This window comes from Balaenoptera borealis (assembly GCF_965194805.1).
Source record: "Balaenoptera borealis genome assembly, chromosome: 14".
NCBI classification, from domain to species: domain Eukaryota; kingdom Metazoa; phylum Chordata; class Mammalia; order Artiodactyla; family Balaenopteridae; genus Balaenoptera; species Balaenoptera borealis.
In genome coordinates, this window is record NC_138875.1 from 2130535 (window position 1) to 2156498 (window position 25964).

The 25964-nt window shown below is 52.8% G+C and overlaps 1 protein-coding gene across 6 annotated transcripts in view; it reads left to right on the forward strand.

Moving 5' to 3' along the window:
• MBP (myelin basic protein) overlaps window positions 1-25964 on the forward strand; it is a 117327-nt gene that overhangs the window by 66284 nt on the left and 25079 nt on the right. For 3 of the 6 annotated variants that reach the window (XM_082355155.1, XM_082355154.1, XM_082355156.1), the window contains 2 exons: window positions 15630-16051; window positions 22673-22750. In XM_082355155.1, the coding sequence (XP_082211281.1) occupies window positions 15630-16051; window positions 22673-22750 (500 nt within the window). The remainder of the gene's footprint in view (window positions 1-15629; window positions 16052-22672; window positions 22751-25964) is intronic. The other 3 variants (XM_082355159.1, XM_082355157.1, XM_082355158.1) reach the window with 1 other exon arrangement.

Genomic DNA, 25964 nt, shown 5'->3' on the forward strand with positions numbered 1-25964 from the left:
GCACAAGGGACCCTTCCAGGTGAACGACACTGTGAAACCAGAGAGCGTCGAGGGAACCTTGCATCAGCTTCTTAGGCAAGTAGCATGTCCCCCCAGGGGAGTTGACATGCGTGGAAGGGCCACTGGTCCACGTGCAGAGTCAAAGGGGCTTAAAGAGAGAAGAGGCACCTTTTTCAGTTCATTGTTTTCATCAGCACTATAATTGCAGTTTTTGCACAGAATTTTCCTCTGAAGAGTGATAGACCTAATTCCTTTATGGCATCGTATATACATTATTCACTGAGATGTTCTGATAGATATGTAATCATCATAGATACATTAATTCTCTGGCACTTGGCATTAAATATTAAACGTCTCTTTGCTTCTCCCAGTTGCCTTAAAAATATGATTGAATACATCCCCTCACATCTTCTGATTTCTGTTTGGTTGAAAAGCTCTGTTGAAGCAACAAATGAGTAAAATGAAGACTTCCTTAATTGCTTTTATTTTTAACACCTTTTTTGAGGTATAATTTACATACCATCAAGTTCACCCGTTTTAAGTGTACAGATGAATGATTTTTAGTATTTTCATAGAGTTGTGCGACCCTCACTGTAATCTAACTTTAGAACATTTTTTCACCCTAATAAGAAAACTTGTCCCGTTATTGGTCCTTCTCTGCCCTCCAGCCCACCCCCCTCCGCCCCCGGCGACCACGAACCCATGCTCTGCCTGTGGATTTGCTGACTCCACACGTGACAGGTGGCCTTTGGTGGCTGGCTTCTTTCACCGAGCACCGCATTTTCGAGGTCCATCCATGTTGTGTGGTGTGCGTGTGTCAGTGCTTCATTCCTTCCTAAGGTGGCCCGCCTTTTGCTTGTCCACCCATCGACTGTTGGCCGTTTGCGTTGCTTCCGCGTCCTGGCCACTGCGAGTGGGGCCACCAGGAGGCTGGTGCTCAGGGCTTCGGGGGGCAGACGCATGCCAGGCTGGCATTATTTTGTCTGTTACGTTGAGCTCCAGAGGGCAGGGCTGTTTGCTTAGACCTTCATTTTTATGTCTGTCCTTTGCAGTTGGGTGTTTAGTAAACATCACCCCCCGGAGCTGAAATCCATCCTAGTGCCTGATTCACTTAATCCACGACGCAGTCAGCCTTGCTGGTGGCTGAGGCACGCGAGACCCTTGGCCTTTCGCTGCGTCGGAGATTTCTTTTCCTGCCTCTGCAGACCGTTATGGTCTGGATTAGCAATCAAACCGGAGTCCACTGACCCACCTTGAGAGTTCATGTCCCCAAGCCCGTACTTACCTGCACTGAAGCAACCCTCCCCCGACTCCCATCTTCCAGAAGCTGCCTCTCCCTAAGCTGAAGGAAAGGTGGGAATTCTAAAGAGAGGCCCCGAGACTGGGATGAGCCACAGAACAAAACCGATGGTCATGGAAAGTCTCGGGGGAACGTGTGGAGGGTCGGCCTGCCCCAGCCGCTCTGCCGGGCCTCCTGGTACCCGGGGGACCGTGGCTTGTAGGGAGAGCTCAGAGGCCAGGGTTTGACGGGATGACCCTCCAGGCCCAGCACGTGTTCCTCTGAACACGTGTTCCATCCTGAGCCTTTTCCTCAGGATGCGGGACGTTTGCAGAGCAGGACGCACTCAAAGTTGCGGAGAAAGGGGGGCGGTGATCTGAAGTGCTCTAGCAGAGTCGGCTGTTTTGCTTGTGCGGAAGATCGTGTCCATCTCTGCGAATGTCCCCGGGAGCCGTCATGCCAGCCTCACTAGCAGACATCTCTGATGCTCCTAAGACACGAAGGGACCCTGGGTTTCCACGTTACCACTAAATAGAAGTGTGATATTTAACAGATACACACACACACTGTTATCTGTAGTTAACCTGCAATGTGGTCCAGCAATTTGAATGTGTAGATCATTAAGTATTTCGTACATTCAGTTAATAGCTTACGTCAGTGAAATGCTCTCCCTCCTGTGTGTCCTTGACACAGACGTCACATCTACTCACAGGCTGGCCACTGACCCGTGCTTCAACTCCGCAGCTGAATTTTTCAAATGGTGCCTTCCTGCCCCGTGTGTCCTGAGAAATGCTGCCTCAGAACCAATGTGTGGTCGATTTCATGTCTCACAGTCGTGTGGGAGGCGTGGTTCTTCTTCCTGTGTGTCGCCTACTTGTCATTATTCAAGCAATCTCACTACTAAGTAGCACTTTTTCTTATAGAAAGAAAAAGAGGTTAGATTCATAATAGTAATTTTTTAACTTTGGAAATGTCTTTGCTACAGGAGATGGAACGTTCTGAAAACTGTGGGATTTTGTGATTGTTTATCACCAATGATCCCAGCCCTTGTGGGTAACATTCTAACCTGCGGTGGTTTGCAGAACTGACCCCGGACCGGAGGTCGGCGGTGATGGTGCAGGCACTTTCTGTTAGGAAACCTGTCATTTAAATGTCTCTGCTGGGCGTCTGTCCTCAAGCGATGGTGCTGATTCGTAATCACTGTGGCATTATCCGTGGTCTGTGATATTTACGTCGAGATTAGGGAGGCCAGGGCAGTGCCCTCTGTCCATTTGCCGTTCTCAAAGGCTGCTTTGTTACTATCTGTCATCCGCCTTCTCCAGCCAACGCAATGTTCCTTTTCTAATGGGAAAGAATAAGCAGATTAACTCCAGACGCATGACCTGATTACTTAGAAAGCAAACCTCAATCATAATATATCAAGATCATATTCATCCATTGATCCATCTATCCGGAGGTATCTTGTTACCAAGGGCAGTCTTTAACCATGGGAGTGCCTGCACACACACACACACACACACACACACACACACGCACGCACACACACACACACACAAAGATGACAACAACCAAAAAGGCTTACAACCATCCTAACCATCGTCGTTAAGGAAACAGACATTTCCATTTCCTAGAAGTAAATTTATTGAAAAAGAAAAAAATCACAATTGTTTTTAACAAATGTTCTTCTTCTCCTTTTTAACTTGATTTTAGCGTTACAGATCTGGTTTTGTCTGTTCACACAGCACATAATCCCTGGGTGCCCTAAGGTGTAAATGAACAAGGACCCCCTCAGTGGGGACAGACTGGGGACAGTCTGCTGCAGACTGGGTGGGAAGGTGAGCACAGCCCGGCGGTGCGGAGGCCACTGGCCAGGGACAGTCCTGAGCAGGGCCCGGCCTCTATGGAGGCTCCAGGGGGCCTGGGGCACGTGGCCGCTGAGCCGCCCCTAGAATGTCAGACCAGCGCGGCCGTTACCGCGTGTCCCCGCGGGGCTACCTGGGGCCGGGAGGCCGTGCGGGGTCCCTGGGCCGGAGGGCTGGGCGCTGAGCGGCAGGGCTGCAGGAGAGCGGGCGGAGCCGACACTTGGAAAGCAGTCAAAGGGGAGTTTGCCCGCAGTGCGAGTTTTGCCCTCGGCCCGTCAGCAGTGGGCAGGCACCGAGGGTCCTGAGCACGGCGGACGGAGCCTCTGTCCTCGAGGCTCTGAGAGGACGGCCCTCGGGATGCAGCAGGTCCGAGACGGGGCTCGCAGGCGTGGAGGAGCTGGGATGGCAGGGTCAGCCCCGGCTCCCACACTTGCCTCTCCAGACGTTTCCCCGGGTCGTGGCCAAGCCCCCGTGCTCTCAGGCCACACAGAACCACCGTCCGGGACCTTCCCTCCCTCCCTCCCTGCCTCGTTCAGCTGCCCTCCTGCTGGTCTGCGTGGGCGTCGGCCCAGCTCAGCGAGGTGCTGGTCCAGCTCAGCGTCCACAGGGCCCAGGGGGAGGCACCTTGTCCCGAGGAGGTCACGGGCGGGTCATCAACGTTAAGACCCTGAAACCCTTCCGTCACCTCGACTTGAAACTGGGTGGAATAGCAAGTACAGTTGGCATCTAAAGATCAGCCCCAGCTGCCAGCGTCCAGGGAGGGGATTCACATCCTGAAGGAGGGGGGGTTTGCCTGGCCAGGAGGGCAGAGGGGAAGAACAGCAGAGTCAAAGATTCAGAAATACGGATGCACCTGATGCGAGCGGGCTGCCACGACGGTAGCAGGAGTTGGGGTCAGGAAAGGTCAGGTAGAGTGACTGAGATCCGGATCCGGACCTGGGAGCCCTTGGAAGCTGGGCTGGCTGACCTGGGAGATTCCCGCCCCAAATGCCTGGGCATCAGGGTGGCACACGTTAACACAGGGTTTAGACACATGTGGACAGATCAGCCTCCGCGGGACCGACATCCCTTCTCACTCTGCTCTGGGTGCTCTTGGAAAGCCCTGGGATGAACTAATACCCCTCACACCACGGCACTGAGCGATAGCTCGGCGCACCGCAATGCACAGAGCATTCGCAGGGATTATTAAAAGCTTTATCCCCGAGCAACCACTTTCTAAGGACGACATTTCACGCCCTGCATTTCAACATGTGTAGACCTTCAGGCCAGAAGGGACTTTGCCACCTGCTCCAGCCCTGCTGTGAGCGATGCTGGTCTCGAGTGATCACAGGTGAGCAAGGCAGCGACACCGCCTCAGGGCCCAGGACCTGCTCCAGCACCTGGCAGGTTACGCTGTGCAATCGCATCCTTCAGATTCCTCAAACCAGGGTCCCTCGGAAATAAACCAGGACTTGTAGCAAACGATGCCAAATTGTCTCTGGGATAAAAATGTAAAATGTTACAGTGAGACTCAAGGAGATCAAATTTTCTTCAACTTTGGAGAACTTTGTAATACTCACACATCCATACATGTGTGTATGGATTTATTTTCATGATGTGGAAATGCTGACTTTCTACGTTTGATAGTTTCCTTATGAAATTATCTAATTATTCAAGGTTCATGCAACAAAACATAAAAATAGATTATTAGAGGGAGGCACCCATTGTGTTTAAGTTAGAATATTCATAAATCAGTCTTTTAAGGTGTCTACCTCTACTGCATGAGAAGATAGGGAATATTTTCCATTTCTTCAGTCGGATACCTTATAAAATGTAAATGGTGTCTGATTATATGATCATGATAAATGGTCTCAAAACTATTTCTAAAAAAGAAAATAAACAAACTAAAAAAAGCATGAAAATATTAGCATGCGCTTGACTAAAGCCATATATATCTGGGAACAGTTAAAACAGCGGATAAAGAGAGTTTACCTGAGAACATTTTTATAGTTGATATCTTGGAATGTTTCCCTTATTTCCATTTATCTAATTGTTACATCACCTTTTCTTAAGCTGAAAAATCATGTTTTACTGCCTGAGGTTTTTTTTAAAGTATTTCACTGAATATTTCTTCACTTGCAGAGTTTTCAAGTTATTTTTATCCTTAAGAAAGAGCAGTAGCTGACACTAGCTGGTACTGGCACTGCGTGGGCACTTTCTCAGTGCTGGGAGGCCGCTGGTGAAAAGCAGACATTGTGTGAAGCGCCCCCATCTCTGCTGCTAGCCATTTGACACCATTGTTCCTGCGGCTTCCAGGGACAGACAGCGCTGCAGGACAGATCTGCAACTGTGCCCAAGAAAAGATCTAAAAATAACGTTCTCATTTACTAAAACGCCCGATAGCAAATGTATCGATTAGTTTTTGCATTGTGAGCCATGGACCGTGCCGTCCCCTCAGCTCCTGGAGGCCCGTCTCCAGACCCTGCGCGTGGTCCTTCCGTTTCTACAGCCAGCAGCTCGCTCCCCATCCGTCTCATACCTGGGTGACAGTCTCCCTGACCTCGGCTTCTGCTACCAGCTGGAGAAAACTGTGCCTTCCAGAGGCTCCTGTGGTTGATGAGACAGTCCCAGAGAGTCTCCCTTTTGCCATAAGACATAACATGATCACAAGTGATACCTCATCATATTCACAGGTTCCACACACTGAGAGAAGCAGGAATTGTACAAGGGGTGAGGGTTATTGGGACCCATTCTTACAGTTCTGCCTACACAGGCATGAAATGAATATTGAATGGATGGATGGATGGATGGATGGATGGATGGATGGATGGATGGATGGATGGACAGGTGGATGGATGGATGGGTGGGCTGATGGGGGAGTGGATGGATAGATGGACGGGTGGATGGATGGATGGATGGACAGGTGGATGGATGGATGGGTGGGCTGATGGGTGAGTGGATGGATAGATGGACGGGTGGATAGATGGATGGATGGTTGGTTGGGTTGACAGGTGGATGGCTGGATGGGTGGGTGGGTGGATGGATGGGTGGATGGATGGATGGAAGGGCTGATGGGTGGGCTGATGGATGGATGGGTGGGTAGGTGGTTGGATGGGTGGACGGAAAATGTATGGGTTCTTACACAAGGTATTCCCAAACTAGTTTTATAAATATCATAATAATAGCAACAATAACAAAAGCCCCCACTGAGTGTTCACTGTGCACCGGTGCTAAGAACATTTTATTACGTGCACCTCAAGTGCTCGTCAGAACGGTGACCTGAGGGAGCTCCACATATTCGTTCAGTCTTGCCCATGAGGCACCCAAGGCATTGAGAGATTAGATCATGTGGTCAAGGTCACATAGTAGGTGGTAGGACCAAATCAAGGTCTGCTGGGTTTGACTACAGCACACTCTGGTCCTGTAATCCAAATTCAGTTTAATGTTACACCACTGTGTAAAATTGGCCTAGAGGTAGGAGTACCTGTTTTAGCTTACTTGCTCCCCACTGGAAAGCAGTTGGTAGTGGCGCCTGTGGTGCCACCTTCTCGGGGCATCCTGCAGCCTCCACGAGTCTCTGCAGAGTTACTGTGAGAATCCCAGAGGCTGCCCAGGGAACAGAACCGTGTGAATACCGGGCTCTTTGGAGTCTCATCATCTTGACACCAGCTGGGTTTGGGAGGCCTGGCGTTCAGCCTGTCACCACTGTCGTGCGATGGAGAAGGTGCAGACTCAGGGGGGAGCCCCTCGTCCTGCTCCAGCTCCGCGCGGGGCTGCCTTGCCCGTGACCCCATCCCCGCTGTGGGAGGGTTTGAGGGGCCAGCTATTTAGAGCAAATAAAAACTATATGTTCTGGGTCCACAAAGGAGGCATTCGTGTGAGATGGGTGGGTTGGTAAGATTCGTTTGTGGCGAAGTTTTAAAGAAATCTCTGCAGGCAGCCTGCGGGCGGCCGCATACCTCTCATAGATGCAGAATTTCTGCCGGAGCAAATCCACAGGCCACAACCATGGGCCTTTTTGTTCCTTCGCCCTCCCTGGTGACCCTGAGTGCAGCGTGCCAGGAACAGAAGTATTCCACAAACAAGGAGGGTCCTCTTCCCCCTGGCCCACACTGGCAAATTCCAGGGCTCCACGGGCCCAGGGGCGTGGCCAGCTCCTCTGCAGAGAGGGGCCCGGTCACATCAGAGACGCGCACGTACCCCACCCGGCGCCCCTCCTGCGCAGAGGGTCGGCCGGCCAGGGGCAGCGGGTGCTTGTAAGGAGCGGCTCCCTCCTGCCCCCCCCCCCCGCCCCGGACCGCACGCTTGTCCCCATCGCTTTAACGTGAGGTTCTGTGCAAGGCCCTGAGCTCACAGCCTGGTTTGTGGCCGTCTGTGTGAGGCAGCCCCGTGAAGCACAGGCGCTGCAGAGCCTGCGGGCTGCTCCCCGCGGCCGAAGCCTGGCCTTTCCGGGCACGCTGCTTCAGGAAGAAGGGCGCTGGATGCGTGTTCAATCCGAGCCCAGCAGACCCCGTGCCCGGCGGCCGGTGCGGCGCCTCCACCCCCAGGATGGAGAGGGGCTGACGGTCCACAGACGGGACAGGCACGGTGCTTTCTTATGTGGATGGTCACGTGAGATGGCACAAGATGTTCTTCTGTCAGGTAACATGTATCAGCAGGCCCAGAGAAAAGTAACGTGGAAACTCGACCTATTTCATACCATCACCCAAAAATGAGAATCCCGGCCAGGACTCAGGGCTACCAGATGAAACGATGTCTACCTCCTTTTTCTGTAGCTTCCCTGCTGCAGAATCTCTGCTTGGCGGGCGGTCGGGCGGGGGTGGGTGGAGCTGGAGCCTGTTTCTGCAGAAGGAGGCCGAGGTTCTGCGTGGTCACTGATGGGCCAGGAGGGGACGGCCAGGGCAGGCGAGGGTCAGCAGGAGGCTCTGCGGAGTTACTGCTTGTCCGCAAAGCTGCCTCGGGGAAGAATCCTGCAACAGCAGATCCAAACCATCTCCCCACCACAGAAGCCAACTGAGAATCGAAATTTACAAAGGCCACTTGAGGACAGTTGTGTTGTCTATTTCAGTTTCGAGTTCTGAGCTTCTGCCTCATTTTTCCTGAGCTGTAGTAAACCCAATCACCTTCTCTTGGTTTTTGGGAAATAAGACCTCTTCTGCAAAGGGCTGAAGTATTGGATAACTTTTCTTTAGTTCTTACAACCATCTCTGTATCCCTTAAGTTCTTCTTGACTCTAAAGAAGGCCGTGTGACTTCAGATTTCCTCTCCCCTTCTGATTCAGGTCACCCGCCCTGAAGGGCTTGACCTTGGGGTCACACATTTGCCAGGTCAACTTGTCCCAGTGAGAGAGGGCCTGAAATAGTGTCAGTCGTGCTAATCTACATTTTACAATGGTGTCAATGGTCTCAATGATCTTTAAGATGATATCTGATGGAAAAAATATGGAAGAACAATATAAGTTATAAAGCATGAGTTTAAAAACAGCAAATCGAAGACCAAAAAACTGAAGATTTCCTCCATTTTGTGGATTCCACAGTGATAGTTCCTTCCATCTGTCCCTTAGAAACTAAGGATTCCTATGAACAGTTATGAAAGTAGCACCTTTGGTGCTTTCGGGCTTATGGATTTCTTTTTGGATAATACTTCCTCAAGCGACTATAAGCTGGGAAACCAGGTTGCGAATCACTTTAGGAGGAAACTGTGCGGGGCTCACAGCCGCTCTGACTTCTGCCCCTGTGCGTCTAGCGGAAAGTGCGCAAGTGCCCCAGAGCCCCGTCCCCACTGTGGCTCAGTGCCCTCCCCACCCAGGAAGGTGACCACCCCATTCCATGCGAGGTCGCTGGGATGCTCAGGCTCCGGGTAGTTTCTGCCTCGGGTACCACACGACGTTACGGCAGGGAAAGGACTGGGACGGCGGGGTCCCGGTGACCTCGATGGGCCTCCGGAGCACCGCCTGAGCTTCTAGGAGCCCTGGTGCCAGCAGCCTGGACGTGAACTTTACGAAGCCCAGCAGTTCCTTAGACAATCGTCTCCACTTCAGGCCCTATAAAAGGTAACCAGGAAGCGCTTGGGGTGGGCTTCCATGGGGCATCCATAGGAGATTGTAACCGGGTACACTGTGTATGTCACACCCACCAGGAAGAAGTGGCAGAGACAGTAGACTGGAAATCCATGGTTTTGAGCCAGGAAAAATCCCTGTGATGGGGGACAGACCTAGCAAATCAGTTCAATTGTGACTTTAGTTTCTGGGTGGTTTTTTTTTTCTGTAATTTAAAATAGTCAACTAAAATTATAGTCTGGGCTACAAACCTAATTAGATAGGCCACCAAAAACAATTGTTTTTAAAACCAAGCAAAAAAAAATGTAGGTATAACCAGTGAGTCTGATCCCTCAAAATGAAGAAACAGATTTTATTTTCTATCAAAATATCTGAATGGATGTCATGCGGGGGAAAAGAGAAGTATATATGTACAGTATATACTAAAAGCCCCCCTGTGGGAGGCTGTTAGAGGTTGGTGGCAGAGTGAGAAGCTCTGAGGGGTTCAGTAAAGGCAGCATGGTGTTCGGGTTTTGTGACTTTTGCACGGGTCAGGGAGAGTCTGTTGGAACCCTGGGACTTACTGGTGTGTCCCAGCCCTGCCCCGCCCAGGAGGCCACCAGCAGCGCTGGACCCAGAGCCTCCACTCGAGGTGGGCCTGTGAGGCGTGTGTGGACAGATGCAGCCTCTTGGGTCAAAAAGTGACCAGAAGACGTGGCACGGCCCTTTATTCTGAGATGATGCCTTTCCTGTTCTTTTAATACCCAAATTCCCTTTCTTTCTTTAGTGAAATATAGGCTAGTACATGGTAGTTACTTGTTTTCTCTTTATAGCTTAGCTGTAAATAAAATAGAAGCTTCTCGAAGTTCTGGATTTGCCAGTATGAAGACCTCATCCCTAATTTTTGCTATTTTACTGGTCTGTGAAGTCTGGGAACCTCCTGTTGAGATGGGAATGATGCTTGTAAATAAAACAAACCAACAGTTATGATTTGCAGTGGGCTAAGCCTCTACCACACATTTTTAAAGTTTGTTATTGGCAAAACCTCTGACTGGGTGGTGAGTGATGATCATTTTTATTGTTTCCAATCTGATCAGCCGTGAAGATGAAATCTTATTAAACTTCCCTGATGAAATTATAGTTGGATGAACCATTATGGAAGGATGATCCTTTATGATCGATCCCTCTCTAATCATAGGAAGAAACATTAAATTAATTGTAGTGAAAGGAAGAACACTATGACTTATATCTTACCGATAGAAGGTTTTCATTTTGTCGTTAACTTTAATAGGCTGACGCACTCACAGAGGGGATTTCTGTATTATGTGTTATTCTGGTTTGATGAGCGATACGGTCCTGCTCTGAGAAACTGAGTACATCCTTTCTATTCCTGTTGACCTGAGAGCCTGTGGCATTTGGAGAAACGGGCAAACTCAGAAGGTGAAGCCGCAGCCCGTGCTCACACTGACCTCACCTGATAGACTCAGGATGTTCCCATGGTGGTGGGAACAGAGCTGCCCGCCCGGGTCAGCTCAAAGCTGGGAAAAGCCCTGAGTTCCAGCGGGACAAGTCCTCTCCCCGCGGGCGCGGCCTCCTGACAAGAGCACTCAGGCCCACAGGACACCGAGGGTGGGAAACACCCGACACCACCACGGGCTCCAGGTCATCAGCATCTTTGACACTGAACTTCCCTGATAATCACGTGCTCTGAGCTTGGGTGAACAGGAGGTGTCACTGACCGCGTACAATGCTCGGTTAAAGGGCAAAAGCCAAGTTACTGGGAGAATGAATAACTCACTGCCCACTCCACCCCAGCCTGTTTAAAAAAAAAAATGCAGAAAGGGGGGCCATCCTCTGGTTTCTGACTATTTGGGTCTGGGGTGTGCCTTGGCATCTGTGTGTGTTCTCATGTTTGCACACACACACGCATGCACTCACACATGAGGTTTTGATGAAAGTTGGTGATGGAATATGATTTCCATGGCTGTGATGGAAAAAAGCATAAGACAGTCTAGGTAAAAACAGTCATATTTAAATATAGAACAAGATTCACTTCATCATCACAATTTCTTTGAGATGATCTTATATGAATATGTGATGTGTGTCGTTTTCTGGTTATAGCAAAAATGATATGGAATCATAGAAAATAATGATTTTCAGGATTCCTCAACTCAGCCTTTTTGGGTGTTTAACAGTCATTAACATATTCTGCCAAGGACAGCGGATGTGGTCAACTGTGAGCAGATGCTTATGCGTGCAGGCCGGGGGAGGTGGGCGATCAGGGCCCTGCAGAGCGCTGGGGGCCTGCAGAGCCTTGTGTCTTGCAGGTGGGGCCCAGGCTGGGCTCCTGGCTCAGGACGGCAGCGCTCTAGGATGTCCCTCCATCTTTCCCGGTCAGTCCCTCTCTGTTAAACAGAAACGTTTTAGCCATCGGTCATCTGCAGTTACATGTGACCCTGAGAGGCAAAACCTAGTGCCAGTTCAAGCCAGCGGGGGCTGGCGCAGGCTTGCGGGGCGCCCATAGCTGGGGATGGTCTGCAGTCGGCAGAACGTAGACGGCAGCTGGGGACCCAGAATGAACATCACCGCCTCCGTCGAATCCTGTTTCACTTTTCTCTGCCTCGGTTTCCTCACATGAGTAAAAGGGCTCGTAAAACGACCTGCCTCGCGGGGTTGCTGGTAACGCACAGAGCATCCAGCGAGCGCTCGGCTTTGCCCCCGGGCTGTGACCGGACACTGCGTTTACCGGAGGGGTGGCCCTGGGGGGCACCCAGCACGCCTGATGCCTGCGTGTGCTGCTGAAGCGGGCTCGAGGTGCCGGAGGCCAGCGCATGCCCCCCCCCCCCCCCACTGAGGACCGCAGATACCAAAGGCGGCTCGGGGCCCTTGCTGCGGAGCACGGGGGTCAAGCTCAGCCTCCAGGGCCCTTCTCGGGGACGCCCTGCAGGCCCTGACTCTGGGCAGGTGGGACGCTGAGGACCCACAGGCCCAGGTGGTGCTGCCGAGACCTTGGGCTGGAGCCTCCCTCGGGTGGTGACACCTATGAGTTGCTCTAAAGAGTAAACACTGCCCCAAGGTCGCCATCCTGCTCTGCGGGGCGGGGGTCTCTGTACCCCAGAAGCCACCCTCCAGCCGGTGACGTCCTCTGCTTCTCAGAGACGGTCCCGGGAGCAATTCGTGATTTTAATATCACCACCCCCAGAAGTCCAGTGCGTTTCCCTAAGTTTCCTGGGGTCATTTTAGCCATTAGATGGATGTGGGGTTTTTTAAGACATTTTTGTGCAATTTCCTGTAGAATTGGTACAATAATAGAGAGAGAATTATAAGTGCATGTTTGGGTAGAGCCAGACGTGTGCCCCTCACATTGTGCACTAGAGGCTTTGCTCCAGACAGAGTCTAAAGAAGAACTCTGCCCTGGGCTTTAATTCGATTAAAGCTGTTATTAATTGACAAATTGAAACTGCCCTTGTCCTTACCCAAAATGCTGCAGAGCCACAGATTTTAGCTTCTCCCTGTGCTCCTTGCGTCCTGGGAGAAGCTACTTTCAGGACACAAACGCCCTTCTCTGTGCCTCACAAATACCCATATTCAGAGACACAAAAGCCAACTGTTGTAAAAATATTAGTATTCAGAGGCGCTTGTGTTTCGTTAATGCATTTAATCATGTACAATATAGTGCCTGTTTCCCCTTTACATTTGCGTTAATTTATATCAGCCACAGAATCTAAAGCACAGCTTGAAAATCAGACTCTTTCTGTTGCAACCTATAAATCAGGATTGCATCCCCGCAAAAATCTACAGCTTTGTGCCCGCCACAGCATTCCTCGTGGTGCTTTTTCACGTTGCTACGATACAGTGAGAGATTTGATATGTGATAAATATTGGTGTTCTCATGTGGTTCAAGTAACCAGTGGTCATAAAAGATGCGCCATATTCTAAGTGACATATTTATAAGGCCTGTAGCATGGCCGGCGTTGGGCACACCTGAGAGCTGTGTGCACCCTCTTAGGAGCAGAAAAAAGACCGCAGGATCCCAGGGTCTGGCTGTTTGCCTGGTACTTGATCTCTGGCAAACATTTATGATATCCGTTGGGAGTCAGTTACTCTGCTTTGGAAACATAAGTCAGTATACTGACTGCACGATGAGTGTCACCCATGGGACAGTCTCTTGACCCCTATGATTTTGTTAAAGGAGTGTGGAATCACTCGGTTTTTGTTATTTATATATTTGTGGAAGTAAGGGTTGTAGATGTAAAAACTCCTCCGCGTACATATAACAAAAGGAAAGACCCTCCTTGCAGTCATCCCCCAGCCATGTGCCGTTCCTTCCTGGCACCCCAAGGACATGACCTTGGTCCTGCACCCTATCTCTCCCTTGACCATAGCCCCTCCCACCTGTGCTCACCCGCACCTGTGCTCACCTGCAGGCTGAGCCTTCTCCCTTGAAGTCTGGTCCCACCCGCACCCCATTCCTTGGCTGTCTCTGGGCACTTTCCGCGAAGAAAACCCTTTGCCTCAGCCCTTGAAACCCTGCACAGTCTGGCTGGCCTGTCTCTGGCTGGCCTGAATCATCCTCCTCTCACCTCTTCCCTCCACCCTCCACCCTCCCCTTTCCTCCATCATCCCCTCCCCCCCCACCATCCCCCTTCCCCATCAACCCCCTCCTCCCGCTCACCGGCCAGCACCTTAAGCCTTGCACCCTCGGGCTCCAGGCCTTCCTGCTCCTCCCCGGTGAACAAGCCAAGCTCCTTCCCGAGGACCCTGTCCTGGGCGTCCTTCTCTGCAGAAGTACGTCCCCCCACCCCGGCCACCCCGCCCTCGGCCCACACTCCCGTGTCATCCAGCGGTCCCCTCAGGGGGCCTTCCTGACGCCCCTTATCCTGCTGTTTCCTTTCATGTCGTTACTCAACATGAAATTACACATTGCATCTGTTTCCTGCAGCAGCCGCACGAATTACCACAAACGGGGTGGCCGAAAACAATAGGGATGTCTACCCTCTCGGGTCCGGAGGCCAGGAATCTACACCCAGCTGTGGGCACCCAGGTGTGGGCAGGGCAGCGCGCTCCCCAAGACTCGGGGGGAGGGTCTGCCCCGGCTCACCCGCCTCCCCGTGTTCGCGGCAACGCTGTCTTGTAGACAAACCAGGCCACAGTCTTCTTCCATGCCACGTGGCCTCTGTGTGTGTGTGTCTGCATCCAAATCCCCCTCTTCTCACAGGGACACTGGTCATTGGGTCGGGGCCCACTCTACTCTAGTGAGACCTCATCTTAACTGGATTACATCTGCGGAAGACCTAACCCTCAAATAAGTTCACATCCACAGGTACTGGGGATTAGGATGTGGACACACCATCTGCGGGGACATTATTCAACCCGTAACGTTCATTTTCATCTGTGTTCAGGCGACAAGGACCACATCTTGTTCGCCTAGTGCAGGGGACATTACGCTTGCTAGGTGCTTGGTAAGGATGGGTGGCTGGGTGGGCGGACGGACGGGTGGATAAGTGGATGGATGGTTGGATAGTGGATGGACGGGTGGATAAGTGGATGGATGGTGAATGGACGGGTGGATAATGGATGGATGGTTGGACAGTGGATAGATGGATGGGTGGATGGGTGGTCGGATGCTGTTGGTAAATGCTAGTAAATAGATTTCTAGGCAGTTTGATGGATGGATAGTGTGAGTAAAGCCACATTTGCCATAGAAAAGTAATAAACTTTGGAGAAGAACCTAACTACATGACATTCATTTATACCCACCTGTGGTAACTGAGAGCAAGATGGAGGTATTGTCATTCTCGAGAGAAATACTGTGTATTTTTGTAAAAAGCTAAGGGAGGATGGTGTGCCACATGAACTACCCCGTTTCCACTTAAACTTTCTGATTGTTGCTGCTTACAGAGGAGAAGCCAAACCAAAATGTCGTGAACAAGCAGCTCTCTCTCATGCAAGAGGCCTCTTGTGGACGCTGGGGACTAAAGAATTCTAAGTGTCCCATGTCTTTAAGGCATGAATTGCAAAAGGTGTGGGCAGTTCCACTTTTACCAAGAATGCTAAAAATACCTTTTGTCAAATAAGTGCTCCCAACACGCTTTGCTTAGGCACCAGTAGCCTCTTAGATGATAAACATGCCATCGAGGCACCTGCAACCCTGGAGCCCCCCCCCCAGGGCAGGAGTGGCAGCACCGAGGGGAGATTGTGTGCCCGGCGGCCCTGTTTGCTCGGGAAGGCCCCGTGCCGGATCTGGAGCACCTGAGACAATTCCCAGGGCCTCTGAGACACAGAGCCGCCGCCAGGGTGCTCAGGCCGGATGGGTCCTGCCCAAGGCAGTCCGGGGCCGCATGGAGCTCCCTGGCGCCTGCGCACCCTGTGGATTTGCTGGGAGACGGCGGGTCGCCCAGCCCGGGAAGAAAGCGGCATTGTCCCCACCCCGCTTTGCACAGCCGTATTCATATCTCACTGTTGTTTGCAGATGTGGACCAGAACAATGGGACCCCCTTGCAGGACACAGCGGTGACAGACTCCAAGTGCACAGCGGGCCCGAAGAATGCCTGGCCGGATGCCAGCCCAGCTGACCCCGGGGGCCGCCCCCATTTGATCCGCCTCTTTTCCCGAGATGCCCCAGGGAGGGAGGACAACACCTTCAAAGACCGGCCCTCAGAGTCAGACGAGCTCCAGACCATCCAAGAAGACAGCGCGGCTGCTCCCGAGGGCCTGGATGTGATGGCGGCTCAGAAGAGACCCTCCCAGAGATCCAAGTACCTGGCCTCGGCGAGCACCATGGACCACGCCAGGCACGGCTTCCTCCCCAGACACAGGGACACAGGCATCCTCGACTCCCTCGGCCGCTTCTTTGGCGCGGACAGGGGTGCACCCAAGCGGGGCTCGGGCAAGGTGAGCTCTGAGGAGTAGAGGCGCGTGCAGGTCGTGCCTCCCAGGTGGTGTAAGCGGAAAAGGAAGGGAATCCGCAGGTGAACTCAGCCGTTAGAGGGAGTACAGCCTCTGTGCTGTCTGGGGAGACGTGTTGTCCTTGCTGGAGATGCTTACGGGCTCCTGGGAGGGGCCTGGGTCACTGCTTTCGATACTTCACGCTCTCTCCCCTGGTGAGCAGGGATGCGGTCAGGATGTGGTCCAGGAACGGAGAACGTTCCGAGTTCACATCTCCTGGGTGGTGTGGATGTGGGCACTGTGGTCTTTTGTGTCTTATGCTTGGGGGCTTTAGGGCTGACGTGGCTTCTGCCGCCCACGCTTCGGGGCTCCACGCTGGGCTGTTGCCAACGTTTTCCCGGACTCAGCGCCGCTAGCTTCGTGTTGCTTTGCAACAAGGATGTGATTGAGGACTTTTGAACAAACTCGAAATTTAAATTCGCCTCGAGCAGACGTTCTCTTTTGTCTGAGTTGTTTAGGGAAATAAATGAGTGTGAGGGATTAAATGAGTGTGTCTGTGAATCAAAACTGTATTCGTTTGTTATTCCATTCATTTGAATGTAGAATTTGTGAAGTTTCATTATTTAAATGTTCTGTGGATAAAAATGTATCACAGGAGAAAATTGCTCCTATTGTGGTCCGGTTTGTGAAAGTGGCTTCTGGACTAGATTGTGAATAGATCATCTGTGCTGATGCTTCATTGAAAAGCTAACCCCCAAGTGGCATTCCGATAGCAAATACATCGCATGCGCGGCGCCTGATTTTTAGAGCGTTGGATAGCCGGGTGATTTTGGAAGGACTGAGGTTTTTCAAAAAAGCCCCTGGTTTATTGGGTGTGCTCACAAAACACCTAAGATGCAGCCTTGCTTCTGGCTGTGCCCTGTGCTTATCCTGAAAGGCCTTTGGGAAGTTGTAAGGGGCTCTGAGTCGAGTGTGGAGCTGAGGCCCTTGTCATCGTGGTCCTATAGCGTCATCAACACCGGGGCACTGGGAGTTCAGGAGTTTCTCGAATTTGCTTTAGTCTCTAACTACAGTTCTTAAAATTATTGACGATCCTGAAATTGTTGGAGATAAACACAGGTGTCAGCTGCGCCTTTTGTGTGGTGTTAAGGAGCGTTGAGCTTTCGGGGACCTGCTGGGAGCTGAGATCTGTCACGTGACACTTGGCAGGACTTCCTGTGAATAAACTCCATGTACCTTTTGTGCTTATAGAATTCATTTTCTGATTGGTTTCTTCAGTGTCCTGTACTTTGGGGCAGTCTTCCCTCACCCTGAGATGTGGGTCTTCTGACCTATTTCTAATGCTGATTTCAATCCGAGATGCTTTATCAAGCACAGCTATCAAACCACACCAGACCTTGACTGACTAATCGAGTCTTGCTATTATGCAAAGCACCCCGTATGCATGCAGCGTCGACAGTTTTGAAACCTTAAACTATTCTGCTTAACCCAAAGAACAGGAAAAAATATATTTAAACTGTGCAGAAGAGATTAAGCAGCTGCATAGCATATATTACAAAACAAGCTTCATTTCGGTGGTAATGGGTTAAGTTAAAATAAAATCGTGAAAGCGTTTATGTCAATTGTTGTGACCTCATCTCAAAATGAATATATATTAGACATACATGTTTTTCTTCCTTTATGTAAAAGTACAACCTTGATTGCATCAAGTCTGATATTCTTCAGCATTTTCAAAGAAAAGATTCCAGCCTCAGAAGTAGCCATCCACTTCACAAACTAGTCTTGCTAGGTTATCAAGGATTCAGAGAAATCAAAACATTTTCACAGGATTTTTAAACATAAAAACAATGTTTAAATAATTGATTTAGAACTTCTGAAGTATCAATTCTGTTCACTACTGGATGTTGAGTAAAGAAGATTTTCGAATGAGCAGCCTTGCCCTTTGATGCCAAAGAAATCCGTTAGAGTTCGAATGCAAAATCATATCCGTAGTTGCTTATTACAGACACAGGCTAGGGATACATTCCTGTCGAGTATCTTTGCTGAGAATATGCAGCGGGCCTTACTGGCAATCTTGCTCAGCTCACCTATCTTACTGTGGATTCTTTGTTCACTTTTAAACTCTGGAGGTGTAAGCATAATACACTCTACACCCAGTGACACACCGCAATGGCCTAGAAGCCTGGGGTGTTTATTGGCGTGGGCTTATTTTTTGGTTTTGATCTTATTTTCGCTTTGCTCTGTTTATAAATCAGGAGAGCCCTCATTGTATTAGGTGCTAGACAGGTCCTGTGGGGTGAAGCGTGTGAAACTGATGGGAGCCCTTGGCTCCCAGAAAAGGGGCTGTTTGTCGCCTGCCCCCCTCCTCCGAGGGCACGTGGGGTGGCCCCTGGGTGAGCAGCACGTGCCCGCTGCCCTGGGAATGCACCAACACACCCACCCTCTATGCGGCCGGGAGTTGACATTCGAGCAAAGCACACACAAATTCCTTGAGGCGGCATATTCTTTCGAGAGCCATAAATGAAAAGTGCATTCACGAGACCACGCGCCTTTGTGGCAGGAAGAAAGAAAGGCGGAGTTGTTGCCTTTAAGAAGCAGGTTTCCAAGTCCCTGGAACCTGGGGCCCTGTGAGGAATGGGCGGGTGGTCAGGACGGAGATGCCACTGCGTTTGGTCAGTTTTAGCAGGTGGAGGGGGTCCCCTAAGCTGCCCCACCTACCCACCCGTCAGACCCGCCGCTCCAGGGCCAGCGCTGTACCCTCAGGCTTAACCACAACATCGTGACCTGTTAGCTTGGACAATAGCCAGGGTGGCCACAGTGATGTGACACCCAGACAACCCCCAGTAGGGACGCAAGGGGACAGGCCTGTCTCACCGTCCTCCGCATCAGTCTACTTTCCTACAGGTGTTTCAGAGCAAGTTTCTGTACTGGTGGTTGTACCTGTTTTCCTCTGTTGACTACAGTCAGAGCTGCATTTACAACATGCTGCTCTCAGCGTCCATCTGTCCTCAGCATCCAGCATGACTTCCCTGCCGCTAGTCTTGATTGTGTGGGATAAGAACGCTTGCTGTCATTCAGTGCCCTGGGGTATAAGCAGTCTTGCAAATTAATCACAATGTTCTGTTTCCTGCCTTTTTTTCCACTGCATTTCAATTTCATTTAACACGTTTTAGTTCTACAGTAATTTAACTCCTCACCGTTAACATGGCACCCTAATGTTAGAGATGTATTCTGTAATCCCCTGGGGAGGGTGACAGTTGGAGGTGACATGAAGGACACGGCAGACAGTGTCTGAGCAGGGTACCCCACCCCGTGTGAGTCTAGCCCTGAAGTCGGGGGCCGGTGGAGCTGCACTCGCTCATTTCAGCCGAGAGTGTGTCCGCTCACGATGCAGCAATGCACGTAACATGGATCTCAGCTAACGTGAGTCTACGTGGCCACGCCCCAGCCGCTCAGTACATCAGTTTGCCAAGAGATGTGGCCAGACATCTTTCTAGAGAAAAATCCCTGTATGCTGAGCATATGTGTTTCTGCACCCAAACAAACACTTTTTGAGACTTCCTACAGGAATTCCTTCTGAAGTATCATTCCCCTGATCAATTGTGGATCAATTATTGATCGGCTCCCAGCGCTGTGCTGTGTCCTCCTGAGGTCTCACTCCTCCTCTGTCTTTAACCAGGCGAGAGATAAATCAGAATGGTATGCCCCTGTGTTGGCAGCGATTCTGCTGCGTCCTCTGAGTGAAACGTTTGTAGATTATGTTGATGTATTTAATGCCGATTGCCTTCTGGTGATTGTATTCTGATTTGATTTTGTGATGACCTTTTGCTTTTTATATATTTCTTCCTTTTTATGCACTTATTAAACATTTTAACAGACTAATTGCATGTGATTTTTTTAAGTTGTCTTTTTTGGTGACCCTCCCTTTACTAAGCACACGGTGTAACTGGTATTTTCATGACCTTCTGACACAGCAACCAACCAACAGGTGAGTCTGGGGGCCCAAGCACCCCCCTTCTGCACACAGTTTTCACGCCTCTGCTTTACACACAGACGTTCTGTTCTTTTCTCTCCACTGGCAGTTCAGTATCCCGGTCTTTCTGTTAGGACTGTTCTCGTTCTGCCTCAGGTTTTTAGTGTTTCTCTCAAAGCACCGTCCTGTACACGTTGGGGGAAATGACTGTATTCTCCCCTGTGTCTGGGACACGGGACCCTCAATAGCATTTACCGAGTGATTGAGCACAGGAAAGACGGCCCCCGCCTGGGCTCCCTGGGAGGGTACATACCAGGGGGCAGAAGAAACAGCGGAGAACCTGAACGTAGAGGCAGGCTGGCTCTTTTAAGGATGACAGTTAGTTTGTGAAATTGAGGGTAAGTTTGGGGTCGCTGGTAAACTAGAAATAAGCGCAAAGGCATGGAATTAATTTTGATCTGTCTTGCATTCGTCTGTGCCCATATCCTGCCATCAGACCCTGTCCTAACTCATCTCCTGTTAAACTCACTTCCATTTTATGTTGTTGCTTTCCATCATTGTTAATGTTCCTTTTGGTAGAAGGAACAGGCCGTTCTTACCGGTTGATGGAGAGCTTAGCTTGACATCTGAGGGAATATCTCATCATTAGGGGGAAAAAACACTCCCTCGATCTCTCGTGGAAATCACTAAGTATGGATTTAGCATTCCAGAACTGGAGAAATCTCTTCTCACACTCTGGTTTGATAGGTTATCTTAGAGTTTTTCCATTATGGACATCACCACACTCTTAAGCACTCGGAAATCATCCTGCTCCATGAGAAACAGTTAAAGGCGGAGAGGGTGACACACGACTTCCGGAAGAGGCCTTCCTGCCTTTTCTCCTCCCGCCCTGCTGGTGCCCCACTCCTGCTGCTGGAGACGCTCTCCCTTTAGATCCTGAGCACGTCTGGACGCGAGGTGGAGAACCTTCCTCTGCTCTCACACAGACGGAGAGAGCTGTCTTCCCTCCTCCTGCCGCCGCAGGAGGGGCAAGCCGTCAGGGAGGCATCCGTGGGCCAGTCTGTCACCCAGGGGGCCACCCCATCTCAGAGCCGTGGGCCATCCCTGCCCCAGGCTGCGTGGCCAGCGCCCAGGAAGCCGGGGTGGCCATAGAGGGGCCTTAACAGCAGCCCCCAGAGCCGCCTGAAAATGTCGCAGAGAGATTGACCTCTTCATGAAGAAGGGATGTGGTCTTAAATAGAGGACTAGAAAATTCTTCTTTGCCTTTGGACCAAGTGTAGGCATGGACCACAGGCCATTTTTGAGGGTTTTCACCCTCAGCGGGGACAGCCTGGCCTCATCAAGGCAGAGAATCCACAGGCTTATCCACTGAGGTGTGCTTCTAAATAAGTATTAAGGGGTCTTATTTAAGTACCCAATACCATGCATTAAAGTCGCCAGTACTTCTTGCTAGTATAGAAATAGCCTCTCCCACGCGGAGAAAAGTGATTGTGAGGTGCACAGCTAAGTACACGCTCGCCACGGACTTGCCTCTGGAAACCCTAGTGTGTTCACCTTGCAGTAATATTTCTAGAATGCGTTGATATTTTCCTGTGTCATAACTACTGCCTATTTCCATGCATAACCAACTGTTAACCTGGTTTTTAAAAATCCATTTCATCTGTAGCCAATATAAGACATCTCTTGAAACCTATTACACTGATTTCATCTCTTGACCCCTACGAGGCTCTCTGTCTCTCCCTCCCCCTCTTTCTCTCTTTCTCTCTTGCCATTTTGCTATGGCAGGTCAAAAGAGAGGAACTTCTTGCAGGCCCCTTACCTTGGTCCTGTAATAATATTCTCTCCACCACATCCCTCAACGTTGGTTGATTCGGCAGAAACTGTCTCGTAGCTGATAGAATAGGGAAAGCGCGCTCAGTTAGGATCAAATACTGTTTAGGAAGACTTATAACAATAGAGTTCAGGTTCATTCGCAGCTCATGAAGGAGTTTCAAGTCCCTATTAATATTACGCTCCTGAATGTCACCAACAGCAAAGAAGAATAGCCGTGAGAACGTATAACTCCAAGTGGTCGGCTAGCATGACTTCTGAACGCTCCGTTGCTCCTGAATTGATTCCCTTTCACCCTGGAGCAAACTGAGAGGACCCAACTGTGAGAGCCACAGTTAACCCCACAGAGCAGGAAAGACTCCTACTTGTAAATCCAGAGCGGAAGCGAACACGCTTGCTCTAAAAGAAAAATAAAATAAAATCTATTCCATTACAGAGTCGGAAAAGCCCTGTCAGCTCGTCACGTGAAGCTGTCTTGGAAATCTTACATGTCTGGTGCCGGCGACATTTTTAAGGAAATTTGGTCACATGATGAGCTACAGGCCCCCAGAATAGACTCCGGGAAATAACTGTTCCCTAAACCTTTCTCCTTGTTCCTTTCTCTCTGTCGTCCTTCCTTCTGCCCCCAGGCCCTCAGGGGCTGTCCCCTGCCATCTTCCCTCCCCGTGTCGCCCAGCCCCGGCCATCGGCTGGTCCATCCTCCGTCCCCCTCACGTGCCGCATCCTCTAATCCTCCCCCTCCGCTCGCCCGCCCCTCGTCCCCGGCGCCAGGAGCTCGGCCGCTGGAGGACGTGGACTCAGTGGCCGCTCTGTCCCTCTGGCAGGTCGCGTGGCTCAGGCAGAGCAGGAACCCCCTGCCCCGTCATGCCCGCAGCCCGCCCGGGCTGTGCAACGTGTCCCAGGTAAGACGGCGCCCCCCGGCGGCCAGGCCAGACGGCGGGGACGGCGCAGGCGCTGCCGGGGCCTCGCCCCCAGCCCGGGAGCCTTGGAAGGTCACGTTTGTCGGACTGACCAGGGCAGCTCCTGAGGGGAAGCGAGCAAAGGAAAATGTGCAAAGACGGAAGGGGGGGTCCTCGCGAGGGATGTGCGGCCACGACTGGGGGCCCCGCCCAGACGGAGGTGGGCCCAGGGTGAGGACAAGCTCCCGGAGCGAGCCCGGCCCCCGAGGTGGCCGGCAGCCATGGCCTTGGCCCGCCTGTGGTCCCGGCTCCTCGGAGGACCGGCGCCTAAGGGACACGGAGCGCTCGCCGAGTACGAGGTGAGTGAGCTCGTCCAGGCGCCAGCCCAGCTGAGCTCCCCGGGGCAGGACCTCCTTCCCGGCTGCCCCTCGGAGCTCGTAGGGACCGTAGGGACGACCACGTGGACGGCGGGCTGGGGCCCCCCCCCGGGGGAGGCGCGCGATCGGCCCGGGTCAGACTCAGCTCGCGGGGGGCACGGCCCCGCCTAGACTTGTGCTCTCGGACCCCAGCCGGCGCTGTGCCCGCGCATCGACCGGCCTTTCCAACCTGGGAAAGTGCAGGAGGCTGCAACCACGTGGCACGCGACAGGAAAGCTAGTTCCGACTGAGCCCCGAGGGTGAGGATGGGGCCCCAGGAGTCTCGCTTTGGATCTTCCTCTTCAAACGAAGCAGAGGGGCCCGGGGGAGCGGGACCCAGGCAGCCGGGAGCTGTGCCCGCAGCTGAGACCCGCCGCGGAGCCCTCCGCCCCGCACGGGACGGTGTGACCGCAGGGGGCCGCGGGACCGGCTGGTCCCAGGGGAGGAGTGGATCCATACGACGTAAAGGGTCGGCTCCCGCACGTCGGTCCGGGGAGGCTGGCAGAGCGGCCGCAGAGCCCAGGGCCTGACCCCGCCGTAGGACCCGGCCACGGGAGCGGTGCCCGGGCCGCTGGCTGCCGGGAGGGACTTGCCGTCAAGCCCCCTGGGGTGGGCAGGGGCGCATCTCCAGGTGACAGCTGCAGGGGGGCTGGAGGGGTGCTGCCGCCGGAATCGTGTTTCAGTTGTGACCGTCGTGCTCACCGGTGCAGAGGGCCCCTCGGTGTCTCCTTCTCAAAGCAAACACCACCCCACCCCGGGAAGGTCGAGAGGTCCCCGTCTCCCTGGAGGCGCATAACCTCTGGGGCCCTTGGGCCTTGGCCTGGTCCAGACTCAGCCTCGAGGAAGCCAGGGCTGGGCCCCAGAGGCCTTCTGGGGGGCCCTGGGCTCCCAGGCCGAGTGCGGAGAGCCGGGGCGGACGCTCGCTGTTTCCTGGCAGCGGGGATGCGGGCGGGCAGGCGGGGAGGGCAGAGGCCCCGACGGGGACCCACATGCTCCCTGCGCCCTGAAGCCACCGGGACCCCCGTCCTCTCCTCCACGGGACACATCGCCATCAGAAAGCAGGCCCGCTCCACCGAGAGGCAGAGACATTGCCAGAAATCCCAGATGCGGTGCAGAGCGGGGAGGGCCGGGGCCAGGGCTGTGGCATTTGGGGATGCTAAGAAACTTACAGCAGAATGATTTTCCTCCGTTGGCGGAAAAAGAGCAGCAACCCTGCCCTCCACAGCTTCATCCCAGACAGACCTCTGTGCCCACGTGCACAAACCTGGCCAGAAATGCACGAGTCCCACACAGCAGCCCCAGGGACGCAGCATGGGGGCCGGGCGTCTGCGGCCTCCAGGTACGGGCCTTTGCCTTTGCCGTTTGTTCACTCTGTCTTCCTCCAGCGCGCTGGATTCTTCAGTATTTCAAGAAAGAGCTTAGGTTTCTCGGAGCGTTAATGGCCCCGGACACGGGAAAGCACTGAAGGGCCAGGTGGCACGAAGTGGTTTCAAAATACGACAAAGGGCACGTGGAGTAGGCTTGCGGAGGGGACAGGAGCTGTGGCGTGAGGCCACGGCCGAAGGGATGGCGCAGGGGCTGGGGATGGCGGTGCAGGACCACCGGGCGGCTCGGGACCGAAAGCTTCTTCCTTCCCCTGCGGTTCAGAAACCTAAAGTCGGTGAGTGATGTCAGGCTGGCGTCCTGCACCCGGACCTCCTTCTCTCTGTCTGTCTGTCTCTGAACAAACACACCAGGAAGGGTGAGAAAGCCCCACCTACTACACGCCAAGGAACGAGTGGGCTCAGCACTGTGGCTGCGCTTCCAGGACTGGGTCCCCTGCGAGGAGTCCCTTGATTCCAGGAGCCTGAACACTTCTCTTGATTCTGACACAGGGCTGACCTTGAGGGCTGGAAGAGGACCATGGAAGGTGGGAAGCCCAAGGCCACGCATGAAATAATATTTGAGGACCCAAAAGCAAGTTGGGAAAGCACGAATTCCAAGGCAGAATCAAGGAGCAAATATACAACAGGGAAGACAGCTCCGTGGGGAGACAGGCAGAGCCTTTCCTCTGGTTTCTCCACCGTGTCACCCTGGCTCCGCACGGCTGGGCCTCTGGAAGCTGCGTGACCCAGAGCGCCTGGCACCTGCGACGGAAGGAGCTGAAGAGGTGCCCAGGGCGGGGAGCGCGGAGCAAGTGCCTCCCCCGAGTAACCCCACCTGCACATCTGGGCCCTGGAGATGCAGGAAGAACAGAGGGGGAAGCCCTTGTCCCCACGCCCGTCAGCTGCTCTCACTGGCTTCCTTAAGCCCCTCTGCCTGCGTCCCACAGACCCCGGGAACCGGTCCTCGCGGCCTGGAGAGGACACTGCCTGGACGCCCGGCCCGGGAGGTGCCCAGAGGTTCGCCCAGAGCCGCCCTGCCCGCTGTGACCCCCCAACCAACCGTCCCCAGGATGCTTGGGGGTTAAGGAGTCGGACTCCTAGCCCCTGGAGGAGCACAGGGTAAGGACGGAAGCCCGCGTGGTAGGTCTCATTCACTGCTCAGCCTCCGTGTGTCTGCTCTGAGCCTCCTTTCCTGGCCTGAAAAGCACACGACAGCAGAAATAACCGCCTGCCCTGCCGACGCCCTGGGCCCCCGTGCTGAGGGAGAGAAACATCCGGAAGCCGCCGGCGCATCGAGGGCGCGTCAGGCCCGCTTCCCGCAGGGACCCTGAGAGGCCGCCCCAGCTCTAGCTGTCACCTCCTGGGTTCCTGCTCTCAGGCCTCAGTTTCCTCACCCAGAAGGCAAAGGGGTCAGAGTCGGTGACTGGAAACATCTTT